Source organism: Pterocles gutturalis, unplaced genomic scaffold (assembly GCF_000699245.1).
Source record: "Pterocles gutturalis isolate BGI_N339 unplaced genomic scaffold, ASM69924v1 scaffold26150, whole genome shotgun sequence".
Taxonomy (NCBI): Eukaryota; Metazoa; Chordata; class Aves; order Pterocliformes; family Pteroclidae; genus Pterocles; species Pterocles gutturalis.
In genome coordinates this window covers 4,920-17,780 of record NW_010144096.1, presented here as the reverse complement: position 1 = coordinate 17,780, position 12,861 = coordinate 4,920, and the positions used below count along the sequence as shown (strand labels likewise).

Sequence of the window (12,861 nt, the reverse complement as noted above, 5' to 3'; positions counted from 1 at the left end):
CAGCAGGAAAAGTGGTTGTTGGTTTGAGGGCATGCCTGAGGGTGAGCTGAGGGACCCCGGTCCCATGGGAGCCCTGATGAGCATGGCAGAAATGTCAACAGTCAGGAGGCCCAGCTCACAAGAACATTTGAACTTTTTTGACACTTTCTTGGACACTGTGAAATCTGTAAGTTCAGCACAACTGGACTACGAGTATTACCATATTTTGGCTTCTCCTGTTTCCAGTCACGTTGTAATCAGGAAAAGTCAAATTCTGGCCTCCTAACACCACTGATAACAGCAAGGGGAGCAGGGACAGAGACATGCCAAGTTGAAATACTCTTCATAAAGGGCAACCCCAGAGATAAACACAGTCCCAGATTCTACAAAATACTCAAAATACAGGTAAAACTGTTACAGCTGATCTTGTTTGCCTGTCCCTACTATCAACGAGTTATCTGTCTGATATCCTAACAAATACAATGAAGCACATTAAAAGAGTGAATGGTTGGATAGGACAAAAAATACTCTTTATTCTGTGAAAAAATCAAAGGCCTCTAATATTTCAAACTTTATCCTTAAGCTGTTTGGTTTTCAGGGTGCTCTCCTGCTTTTAAAAACTTTTGGACACAAACCAAGCTGAGCCTACTAAGTAGAAATAGGTTTGAAAACATGGCTTGAAATGTGTCCTTGAAAATGTGATTCACAGAAGATCAGGGAGATGAGAAAGAGCTGAAACAACTTTTGGAGCAGCTGGCTCTGACCACAGCTCAATGAGAACTACACTCTCCCCAGTACAGTTACCACCGCTTTGACGGACCAACCAGCCAGATGGGCTAACTGAAGCAGTGGGCAGAGACAGTCACTTGATGAGATACTGCAAAACATATCAAGAACAAGCAAAGATGCTTCTGGATTTAATGCTTAAGCTATAGCCCAGTTGAAGTCAGTGGAACTTTGAACTTGGGTTGAGTGTCGCAGCTGCTATGCCTATTGATGAGAGAAGCTAGTAAGGAGGTCAGCAGAAATCAGTGTTAAGGCTTATCTCTCAAATTAATGTGTTGAATGCTGGCATTAAAAGTGCCTGAGTAATCTTTTAGTTGGACAATACATAACCACTCAAAAAATACTGGCAGAGAAAGTTCAGTGACACCTTTTCACTGACATTTATACTTCCAGAACAATGAAGAGAAGAAGATAAAGAGGGAAGAAGTCTACAGAAAGGAGAAAAGGCCATAAAAAAAGGAATATACAGAATATACAGGAAGAATGTGTTGTCTAGTGAACAACTGGGGAGCCAGGTAAGATGTGATATTCCGGTAGAAGATGAGTGTGAAGCCAAGCAACCAGGGAGTATTTCAGAGAGTTCAGGAACTGAGGCAATGGTACTTGTGGTGCAGTTTCAGAACATGGCAAACTATCGGTTGATGAATGCATGGTACTTAAATGCTGACCAACCCAGCAAAGTTCACTGGGAGCAGCAAAGCAGCCAGCAGGACAGGACTAGAGATTCTTACTTTTTATCCAAGTGCTAGGTTTCCAGGAGGAAGGATAGGCATGTTCATCAAAACAAACTACTTTTTACCAGAATTAATTTGAGCAGGAAACAGCATAGATTTCTCATTTAAAACTATTCATACTATAGAGGAGGACTAGGGGGATGGAACTGCCAGGTTGGCCAAGGCTTCCAAAATGCCTGCAAAGCACTCTGTGAAGATCACTGCTATTATTAAACTATGGTATTATCCCACTGGTTCATGGAGTTTACAAAACAGAATTAAAAGGAAAAGATGGAGGATTATGATGGTTTTTAGAATTTCTTACATTTCTCATGTTTCCTTTCTGGAAACATAGGAAGAAAACTTCTGGGTCACCAAATGTAATTCCTGGATCCTGAAGGCAATCATATCACCTAAAGGATTAATCTCCTATCAAACTCCTTGAACATCTAATGAACATCTTTACTAATGTAAATGAGAATTGCTACTAACAATTTGCATTTACACACTACTTAAGGATATTGAAGTGTTCCTTTATGTAATATGCTCATTTTATTAGCGGCATATTGGATTTAAATGACTTGCCTAGGGTCTCACAGCAAGCCAGCAGCAGAATGACTCTTAGCGCTCCCAGTGCTTTGCATTAAATCCTGGACATTAACAGCTCCCTTCACAAAGGGAGCTTTGTAGCAGTAGATCACCTCCTGGTGCTGGTGGATCAAACCTTTTATGATAGCACAAACAAATCAAGAAATTACTTAAACCCATGTAATGCCTCCCAATGTCTGCAAATCCTGTCTTCCTTTGAACTTGAAAAATTGACACAAGTCTGAGCGATGCTAAGATGGTTTTTGGCATATGACCAACTATCAAATTTTGATGTGTTAAGTATGTACCTCAGATCTACATTTTCTGTATGAATACAGCAGTAATCTCTACATTTGTTCCAGGAAAACTTCAGAACTTTCACTATCCCTCATGCTGTTGGAGGCATATTTGAAAAGAAAAAAAACCAACCCAAAAGTAAGCCTACAAACAAAAATCCTTAACTTGTCTAGTGGCAGAATTGTCTGGAGAGTTTGCTCTGACACAGGCACATTCCTGGTCATAGCTGTCTCCTCTGAATGGCACTGTCCTCATCAAAAGTTAACTCTAAAAGGAGGATATGGGCATCCCTTTGTTTATGGGCTCCTTTCTCTAAAGAATGATGCAGTACCACAGAATGACCTGATTCTTCTGCCTTTGTCAATGTTATCATTCTCTCTAGCAAATTGAAATGCTGGCATCTCCCCCCACATTTTGCCCTCTCATCAATGCCTCCTATGGAAAGGGCTGCAAACTGCACCCAATAATTTCAGGATATGATTTTCAAGCTTTTGCCTGTGGCATCTGGCTCTTTCTATGAGAAAAGAGCTTTTCTGTGGGACAGCACTTGCTATAACATCAGAGAAACCACCTGGCAGAACAACAACAGCTACAGCAATACAGATCCCATTCATCGAGAGTTCCTCCAACGTGGTGGTGGTTACCCAGGAGCTCTCACCTGTGGCAAATGGTGACATTTACTCCTGCTGGGAATGTGGCTGGGTAGCCGAATGTTAAAGAGGGCCTGCAGGGCTGCCTGTGCCGCTTGACCCTTGGCCAGCTTCTTGCTCCGTCCTGAGCCTTCAAATGTTCTTCCGTCCACTCGCACCGCCATCACAAAACTCTTGATGTGCTGCTTCTCCACGGTCTCTGACAGGCAGACGTACCGCAGGCCCGACCGCAGCTCATTTAGCAGCACCACTGGGTTCTTCTCGATCTCCGCTTTGGAGACCATCTTGTGCTTGTTTTGCTTACTGTGGCCCATTAAGTCCAGCGTATGGCAGAGTAAGCGCCCACGTCGATAAGCAGTGGAAAGCAACTCGTTATTAACGGGGTTATAGACTGAAAAGTCCTCGCTGTGTGTAGATGGTTCGAACTCCTTGAACAGAGTATCTGGAAAGTCTGCCTGATCGGAAGTAAAGTCCGTGGATGGGTTGATGCAGTTCCCCATGGCAAAGTGAGCTTGGCAGGCATTGGGGAACTGAACGAACGACTTCAGAGCTAGCTCCGCAGCACGCATTTTGGCTTTCTTTTTTGTGGGCCCTGTCCCTTCAAACGTGAGTCCATTTACTTCCACAGCAACAGCAAAGACTGGAGCATGCACTGGACCTGTCTGGGAAACCATTTTATATTGTAAACCTGGTTTAAGTTCATGTAGCTGAACCAGAGCATTCTTTGGCGTCACTGACCATGAGACTTTCTTCCAGATGAGCTGGAGTTTGCAGAAATGGCCATTATTGCCTTCCTCTAAGGGTCTTTTTCTCTTACTGCTAGGTGTTCCCCCTCTTGCCCTCTCATTAGAGGATACTGGATGATCCTCCAGGTTGCCAATGTTTCGATTTTCCTTTACTTCTGCACTGCTGGTACCTGTCAGTATAGAAAAAAAAAAAAACACCTCACATTACGGTTGTCATCACAGTAGCTGACATTATGCCTAGGGCTGGCAGAATAGCCAAAAAAGAAAAAAAGTTAATGACAGATATCCTTGCTCAGCCCTTTTTGGGGCTTTGCTTCAAATATCTGTATAATGGTTGGTTTATATTTATAGCGTAGATTTTCTGCATGTCCTGAATGTTTACTTGTCCCTAAAGTTCTACTTGTATTAGTCACTAGCATCCTGTTTTAATAAAAGATTACATCATTTAAAGATGAAGCATAATTGATGCTATGTGACTTAAATGAACTACTGCATTCATACTGGATAATTACTAGTAAAAAGTGAATAGTTTGCAAAGTTACCTTAGGCTGAGATTTTTTCTATAATCCATATGGATGAATGCTTATGAACACATTATTAGAAATCAAAAATGATTCACAAATGATTCACAAACAGAAAAATGGGCAAATGGATTGAAAAATGTATTTGCAATGTATACATTGACCAGGCCTACCCATACCATAGACTCTTGTGTTGCTAACGTCATTAATCCAGCCTAAGAAATGATCTGACAGACCTTCCTAGCATTTGAAACAATAATTTGGTCTGGACTCAGATTCCAGTTTAATAAGAGAGTCTTTCTGTCAAATTCAATTGTAGATACTCTTAGCTCCTGCATCAGCAACAACTAATAATGCAAAAATTCTAGATAAATCTAAATGAGACTAGGAAAAGCCAGAGCATCATGATGTGAGTAATTACTGATGTAAACAATGAACTATGTAAGCAATAATAATAATAAAAAAATAAATAAATAAAAAAAATGAACTATGCAATGAAAAGCAATGGGAGAGAGTGACTGCCAGGAGCGCCAGGAAGGGAATGAAATGAGTTGAGAGCTGTGGAGGGAGCGCTCTACTGTTGTTGAGCCAATGAATCACACATTGCTCTGAACTATGCTTGTGTAACACCCATGCTGCGAGGCAGTGCTCTTTGCTACAGCAGATGCGTGACTGAGAACGGAGATCCATCTCACTGATGTCCTGAATGAGACAGGAAATGTGTTGCTGTCTAAATAAGCATCCTGTAACATTTCTGTCATTTCTGATGAGTTAGTTTAAATGTATTGCATCTCTGATACATCCTCCAGTCCTCCTGTGCATTGCTTGGGGCAAAGACAAGCTGAGGAAGTAAACACGAGTGTAACCAACCCGTGAAACAACCCGTCCCTGAAGCGATGCACCTGATCCCTTTCTAAGCAGAGCCCTGCTCGGCTGCCTGCTGTACTGCAAACAGCACTGAGTGTGGAGCCTTTCCCATGGTTGGTTATTGTCAGCCACAAGGATGCCACCTGTGCAGGCTGCATGAGTCCCAAGCACAAAGAAGGTCCCTGTGGTCCTCAGAGGACAGGGAATGGTCCTCTCACTTTCTGCAGGGCCATGGCCTTATTTGGTTTCCTCCCTACCCTGATGTACAAGCTGGCTGCAAGGATGTAAGGGGTGAGCTGCTGGCTATGCATCGAGGAGCTTCTGCTGGAGCACTGTGTCTTTGCTGCAGCCCAGTATTAGGCTGGGATGACAGATGCACAGGAACCTGCAGAAGATTATGTGGAACGAACCATCACGATTAAAAACCTCCTTTACATCCTGATGAGTTGCACTTGTATTAAATATCTGAGGACTTCTTCCCATCAGAGTGAAAAGTCTGCATTTATGCAAGCTGTTCCACAGAAAGCAGCTCACTGCTTGGACATGAGCAAGAATCATGTCTCAGGTGCGTGTGTGAGGGCCCATGTGCAGGACTGAGTCTTTCGGCTCTCTTTCCTGAAAAGCCTTCAGCACACACTGAGCTTCCAGTCTGTGTCTGTCTCACCAAAGTTACTTGCAGAGCTATCTGCTGCAGTGCTTTGCTGAGGCAGAACGTGAAATGACAAATTAAAGTCTTACTGACTAGTTAATTTTTACTTTCTGAAGTTAAGGGGAGAGAATGAAGACAGGTGAGGAAAGAAAGAAAAAGAAACACATACTAGAAAAGTTTCATCATATGGCATTCAACTGTATAACATGTGACATCCTTAGACCAAACTCTCTGGAAATAAGACATTTAAAAGGTCAGGTTAACTAAGACACAAGGATAACGTGGTCTTTTCTCATTGAGTTCAGAACTCTATTTATGGAAGCTCTGATCTGAGAGGGAAGGAGATGCCAACTTTAACTTTGCTCTGTTTACCCTGGCAGTGACTTTGGCCAGCCATTTTCCACCACGACTGTTTCTGTGCTTCCATCCCACTCAGAATACACCTCTTTGGATGCATTCATTTTTTTAAAATAAAGGTGAAGTATTTTGACTCAGACATACTTTTTACCAAGAAGCAGATTTGGTTCTGTATTTCACACCTCCTCTCTCATCCTACCTAATAGGTTTTTACAGAGCCAATTATGGTACATAATGATATTGTAGCCAGGAAGCATGAAAAGAAAGATAGCTCTTGCTTCACACTATATTCAGGTTTGAAAAGAATTTGTATTGATTATGCACCACTGAATAGGAAAACTCGAAGGGGTTATTTGTATTTATAATTCATATTGTCGTTTTCCAGCTGTTTTTTCTTTCACAGAGAACCACGGACTTGTGAACAAGAACGTGTGACCTTAGCATCTTACTTTAATCACCCTCCCTAATGCACTAGTTAACTAAAAACATGGCAATGCAAAATAAAAATTACTTGTTTGTCTTAATTTATGTCCATAAAGTTGCATAGTTCAGGTTTTGGCCAACGGGGAGTTTGCACTGATGTTGTGAAAAAAATGCAAGTGTAAAACTTCCAGAGATCAGGCACAAAGGATACTGGACAATGTTGGGTGTGCACAAAGGTGACATGCCTGTATTTATGGTATGTTTTGGCCTAGTTACAGCGAAGGAAATCCATGCAAGCATGCTTACAGCCAGCTAGATGTCTAGAGGACCTGATCCTGAAACAGTCATCATGGCATGTAAATCAGAGGCAGCCTAAATTCAGTGAGTGCCTCAGAAAGTCCGTGAGCCTGATGGACTTGTGTGATACCTGGCAGCTGCTGGGCAATGTGAAATTACTTTATAGTTTCAGGTATCTTTGAAATAGGAGGTCTTTGAAATGTGTCTTTTATGAGACCTCTGTGTAGCAGACGTGAGATTACCTCTCTAATGGTGGTATGTGTACTTCTGTTGTGAAAATCAGACAAAGCAGGCAAATGACAGCAAACTACACAAGATAAATACTGTAAGCAGCTGTAATAGAACAATCACAAGCAATTTGAGAAATGAAGAGCACTAAAAGGAAAGAGGTAAGACGGAGGATACACACAGACAAAATGCAAAACTGTGGATCATTTTCAGTCCTGTTATCTCTCATAATATCTTTGCTCTTGCGTCCCCAAAACACATTCTCTACATTTGGAAAAAAAAAAAAAAAGATAATAAAATATAGTTCTCCTATGATGAAAGGTTGGAGAATAATAAAATTGTAAGTCGAAGGAGTTAAAAAAAAGGAGAAAGAAAATATTACATTTTTTTGGAAATAGTTTCTAATTTATTGTGTAAGATTTCTAAAAAGACCACACCTCCGCACTGCAATATCTCCTTAGGCAACTTTATTCATTGATTTTTGCAGTTTCACAAGCAAGAGGAGACATTGCAATCTTGTATTTGCTTCAGTAATTGAATGGGAGAGAGGAAAGCAGTTAGTGAGATATATTTACGCACTATTCCTCAATCTTCTGTCTGCTCTTTCATGTTTTTCTCCTTTTGGTCATTATGCACAGTGGAGTTAACCTAGAGAGTCTGCATCATCAAGAGCTTTTCAGAACTATAATGCATCACTAATAATGACACTGCCTATGTCTCTGGGTCATAAGGGCTCTGCAGAACTAGCCATCCGATACTCCACGCTACATTTGAAGAGATAATATTGTTCCTGTTGAAGGTTATTCTGCTGCCAAGCCAACTTCCAGGGAGGATGGGAAAGGAGAGGTGGTGGGCGGCATCTTCGTTTTGGCTATTTTACTATTGAATTGCAAGGGACAGTACATTATTGAAAAACTATGATATCGAAAGAAAGAGTTTGCAATCTCTGTAGTATAGCAAACTCCTGATTCAACTGATAGTTCTGACACAGGAAGTTACTGTCTTGAGAAATGTTTACTAAACACCAGATTTCTACCAACACATTTTCAGGTAGGACCTAGTTTTCATTTTTCTGCGTTTTAATATCTAACCCTTGTTTGACCTGCTTATGTAGAGTACATTTTTGCTGTCCATCTACATCACATCTACTGCAGAGGTTAGAAGCATTGACCTCCATAATTCCTGGCATACTTGAAAGTGAAAATTTTAAATAAGAAGCAATAGGTATGAACCCAGGAGCCAGAGCCATGATACCTTTGTCCAAGGTCACCTACTACATCAAATGGAGGGTAGGGCAGTCTCCTCTTGTAAGCAAGACAGCATTTCCCACACTTACTGAATCCATAATGAAGGATTGGGAAATCTTCTGCTAGGGATTTTTAGATTTATATTCTTAACTTTGGAACAACAAACTTGTAGCTAACAATAGAAATCACTCGTCCTGCTCTTACATGAAAACACACACACATATTTTTAAGCCTTCATGAAAGAAGCAAATGTAAGAGAAACCTGCCATGATCTCTCTGTTGGTGCTGAACCCTCCATGCCAGCTCCCAGAGTTCAGGCTGCTTAAAACAATACCACTAGACTTTACTGGTGTGTAACACCACACTGTGAAGGAAAGCATTACCAGTGCAAAAAAGTACAGGACTTTGCTTAAATTGAAGATGGAAAATTTGTGAAAGGTGCTTGCCCTTGCCTTTAGCCATTCCAGAATGAAGATGCTTTACTTTGTTCACCTTATTTTCTGAAATAACTGTGAAATCTGTGCACTTCTTCTACAGCTCTTACCAATTAGGGAAAGTATTCAAATGACCTACTGACCTGACTTTGATGATGCTCAGACTCCAATGCGCTCTGTCCAAGCTAGCAAAAATAAGTGCATGCAGCAAAAAACATGTGTAACCCAAAGCAGAAATGGATTTAAGCACATGCCTTCCTGAACAGGACCAGACTATAGCTTAGCTTTAAGCATCAGAGAAATCCAAACAAAGGCAATAGACAGTTTTCAAAACAAAAACAGGGGGGTTGATTCTGTGTGGTACTGCTTGGGGCTGTGACTGCTGGAAGGGGATATTCTCTATCTTCTCAGAGGCAGGGTCCCCGCTGTATCTCACATTGTGCAATCAAAAGCTCTGGGGCCTCATGCTGCCTGAGGAGGAATTTGCCCAACATCTCATAACTGAACATGCTTCAACACACTGAATCTGGGGCTGGGATTCATCCCAGAAGATTGTTGCAGTGTCTGAAATCCAGGTGTTGGGGACCATCACCGTCAGCTCCCTCTGCAGACACTGGGCAGAGGTATATACGCCTGCAGAAAAGTGCTGCACCTGCAGAAAAGTGCTGTACCGAGTCTGCAAGTCTGGGCATACGGCAGCATTGCATGAGATCCCCAGGGATCACAGGCTCCTCTAGAGGCACACCTTGGATTTGCAAGTATCTGTGTCTGGTGATAGTCTGCCTTGACACCGCGGCATAGTGTGGATGGAACGACTAAAGATCAGGGACAGGCAGAGGTTTGCAACATCATGAAAGGCAGGCAGGCCGGCAGAGAACAGGGAAAGATTATTCACAGTTTCATGCTATCCAAGCACTAAAGACAGCAGGCTTGAAGCAATAAAAGGGTTCACTTTTTTTGACAACACACTAAATCACTCCCTGTTCCTGGCTGTTGTTGAGATCAGAAGTATCAGTGGGCTTCCAGAGAGGACTAGACAGGTCTGTTGATGTCTAAGAAATACGACAATTCAGGTGGAAGGAAACTCGAGCTGAGTAAATTTTTTGCTGGGTGCTAGAAAGATATACCAAGTGAAGGATCCCCATTTAAACATCCTTTTTCTCCATGCATCACTAACAGCAAATGTTGAAGACAGTGTACAGAGCTAAATTTCCTATTTCTAATCCTGTGTGACACTTCTTACATTTTTGGCTACAACTGACCTCTGGGAATGAATAGGGTGGTCCTTCGCTCACATGTTCAAGATAAGGTCTTAATCAGAGACTAATGACTACTTAATCCAAAATCCTATTCCAGAGGTGCACAGTGCCTCCGATACATTTTTCTAGTATTAGCTCATGGATCATAAGCCACAGTAATAGTGTCTATATGCTAATAATCAATAGTTGCAAATGCATGTGTAGTTAACCTGGCATGGCTCTCTTTGTGAAGAAGGCCTAATGGAATGTGAAACAGGATTTGTATCCATTTTAGCTAGTGGGACTCTGTCTACTGATACAGCACAGTCTGGGAAAAGGCACGCTCACAGGATGCTCAGTGAGCAGAAAACTACAGGGATAAGCAAACCACTTCTCTACCTTGCCAGCATTCTCCTAGGCTCTTGTTAAATTGTTAACACAGAAGAGGGTTCCTTTGCTTGTTCAGAGGAAATCACAGAAGCTCTTTAAAATGCTGTCTTACTACACAAGTACATGTGTGCTATAGACATCAGGGGCACTTATACCGAAGTGAATACTGAAATATGGCTGATTTTTAATTAATTCTTTTTTTTTTTTTTTTAAGATTCTAATAGTAACACCTAAAATGTGTTGTTTGAGCCAAGAAACACATTGCTGCCTTATCACTGGCGTGTATGTTTTAGAGGATGAGACAGGATGACCCTGAAAACAGTGAAATTTGCTACTTCTCTTTCAGAAAGCATAGCTTACCCTGTCCGTGTGAGCTATTTTAAAACCTGTGCAGGCAGGAATCAGTCTTGGCATTGCAGTAGCAATAAGAAAATAGTGTTACAGAGTTTGGCTTGTACAAACTTCCCACATTACCTAAAAATAACTAAGTAGCACATTTGGGAAACATTAGGCAGGAGGTGCCTGCACAAGCTCATCATGTGCATAATGTTTCCTGTGTGTACCTCTCATATCTCTTCCTGAAAATGCAGCCTCCCTGGGACCAATTTTAAAGGATTTTTCAGGATTTTTTGCCTTTGCTAAGATATGTAAAAACCTGCCAGTCCCTGTGCAGCAGCATGGTGTGATGTCCGTGTGGTACCCGGTAGCAGAAAACAGAGGGCTGTGCGCCTTCGCTCCTTCAGCAGCTATTCCCCATGGTGCCGCACCGTGATCAAACCAAGGCAGATTAGCAACAACAGCGAAAAAAACCCCCATTTCTCCCACCAACTGGCTCTAACAGGGCAACGTGTCAGCGTGTGTCTGGCTGGAAAAGAAACCCATCTGGTAGGTGATACTAAAACTCAAAGAGTTGCTCATTTGGTTCAGAAATCTTCTCTCCCCTTTTTTAATGATTCAAGACGTGTGCCAATAAGCAGGGCTGGATAACATGCAATAATTGCTTCTAGGTGATAAATGGGAGGGCTTCTAGGTGATAAATGGGAGGGCTTACTGAGAGTTATTCAGTCCTAACTGCACACTCCCAGATTCCGTGGTGTTTTGAAGGCTTCACAACTCCTTCAAACCCATCAGCGCTTTCCTCCAGCTTTTCAGTCATGGGTTCAGGGAGTGTCAGTGATTTTGTTCAGGTATAAGGGCCCAAGAGAATCTGGTGGCTGATTTTTGGGTTCCATCTAGTTTATTTAATCGTCGTAATCATCTCTTCTCAACTGGATTTTGTTTCTTTTTTTTTAACTTATTTTTGTTCTCTGGGTCATACCACAGAACTAAAAGAGAAAAACACTTTAAGTAGATGGCTCGATCCTGCAGTCTTTACTTTTGCAAAAGTCCCTTTTTAACTGAGGAAACAAACACAGGGGGAAGACACAGCACCACAACGTCATGGTTTTTAGGGATTGTGAGAAAAGCGAGTGAGTAAAATAAAGTAACAATAACAGGAAAAGAACTCCACAGCCCTGTAAAACTAAGTGTAAACATCTCATTTTTTCTAATAAGTTTTTCCTGTGTATTGTGACACATCTTTTACAGCTCCCCCTTGCCAGGATCTGCACAGGGAAAACTGGGAAGATAAGCTGAGACTAACTCCTCCTTTGCTGGAGATTGGAGAACATGTTTGCACTCAGCATCAGGGAATTTTGCATTTTACATGAGGGCTGGGCTTATGATCTGTCAATATTTGCAAATCCACCTCCTTTCCACAATTGCCATTACACTGTAGAGCTTTTATTTTTTAACTTTATTATTAATTTGTTTATAGAGAAAAGACACTGCTTACTTAAATTGTCTTCATCCTCCATGGTGGTCGTGCCAGGACTCAGGTACTTAAAGGGTGCTATAAAGGTTGACAGTATGCTTACTTTTTCTAGAAGAGAAGAGAAGAGAAGAAAAAAAACCATATAAAATCAATATATTGTTAGCGCATTCTGATCTACTCCAGGTTTTTGCTCAGGTGAAAACATCTTAGCAAGTCCATTTCTTTTTTGTTTTTCCTGACTCTACAGTCCCACCAAAGTTCACTGAACTGCAATGCGTTTACTACAGCTGGCACATGCAAATACCAAGCACACATTCCTCTTGGTTTCTGCCCCCCTGTACTGTTCCTTGGCTGTGCTTCCCAGCCATGGTGCCTGAGCACTGCAGAGCTGGGAATGCAGGATGTGTGAGCTGGTCCAGCTGGGAGTGGGGGAGGCAGTCAGTCCTGGGAGGAGGGACACGAGAACTACTCCGATGGATGAGACCATCAGTTCACCTCCTATTGCTTCCTCACCCTGCCAGAGGCTGAACCAGAAGTTTCAGAGAAAGCTCAAGGGTTGATGGGACAAGAAACCACAATGGTTTCTAATTCTATAAATTGTTGATTTGAGTTTTGGAAATCCTTTATGGTGTGTACAG

The 12,861-nt window shown here is 41.8% G+C and overlaps 1 protein-coding gene across 1 annotated transcript in view; it reads right to left on the bottom strand.

The window, feature by feature from the left end:
- LOC104470174 (double-stranded RNA-specific editase B2-like) overlaps nucleotides 1-12,331 on the bottom strand; it is a gene marked incomplete at both ends in the record, with an annotated part of 49,479 nt that extends 37,148 nt beyond the window's left edge. Inside the window, 2 exons of the mRNA XM_010085006.1 lie at nucleotides 3,022-3,929; nucleotides 12,245-12,331. Of these exons, the coding sequence (XP_010083308.1) occupies nucleotides 3,022-3,929; nucleotides 12,245-12,331 (995 nt within the window). The remainder of the gene's footprint in view (nucleotides 1-3,021; nucleotides 3,930-12,244) is intronic.
- Nucleotides 12,332-12,861: the final 530 nt, after the last annotated feature.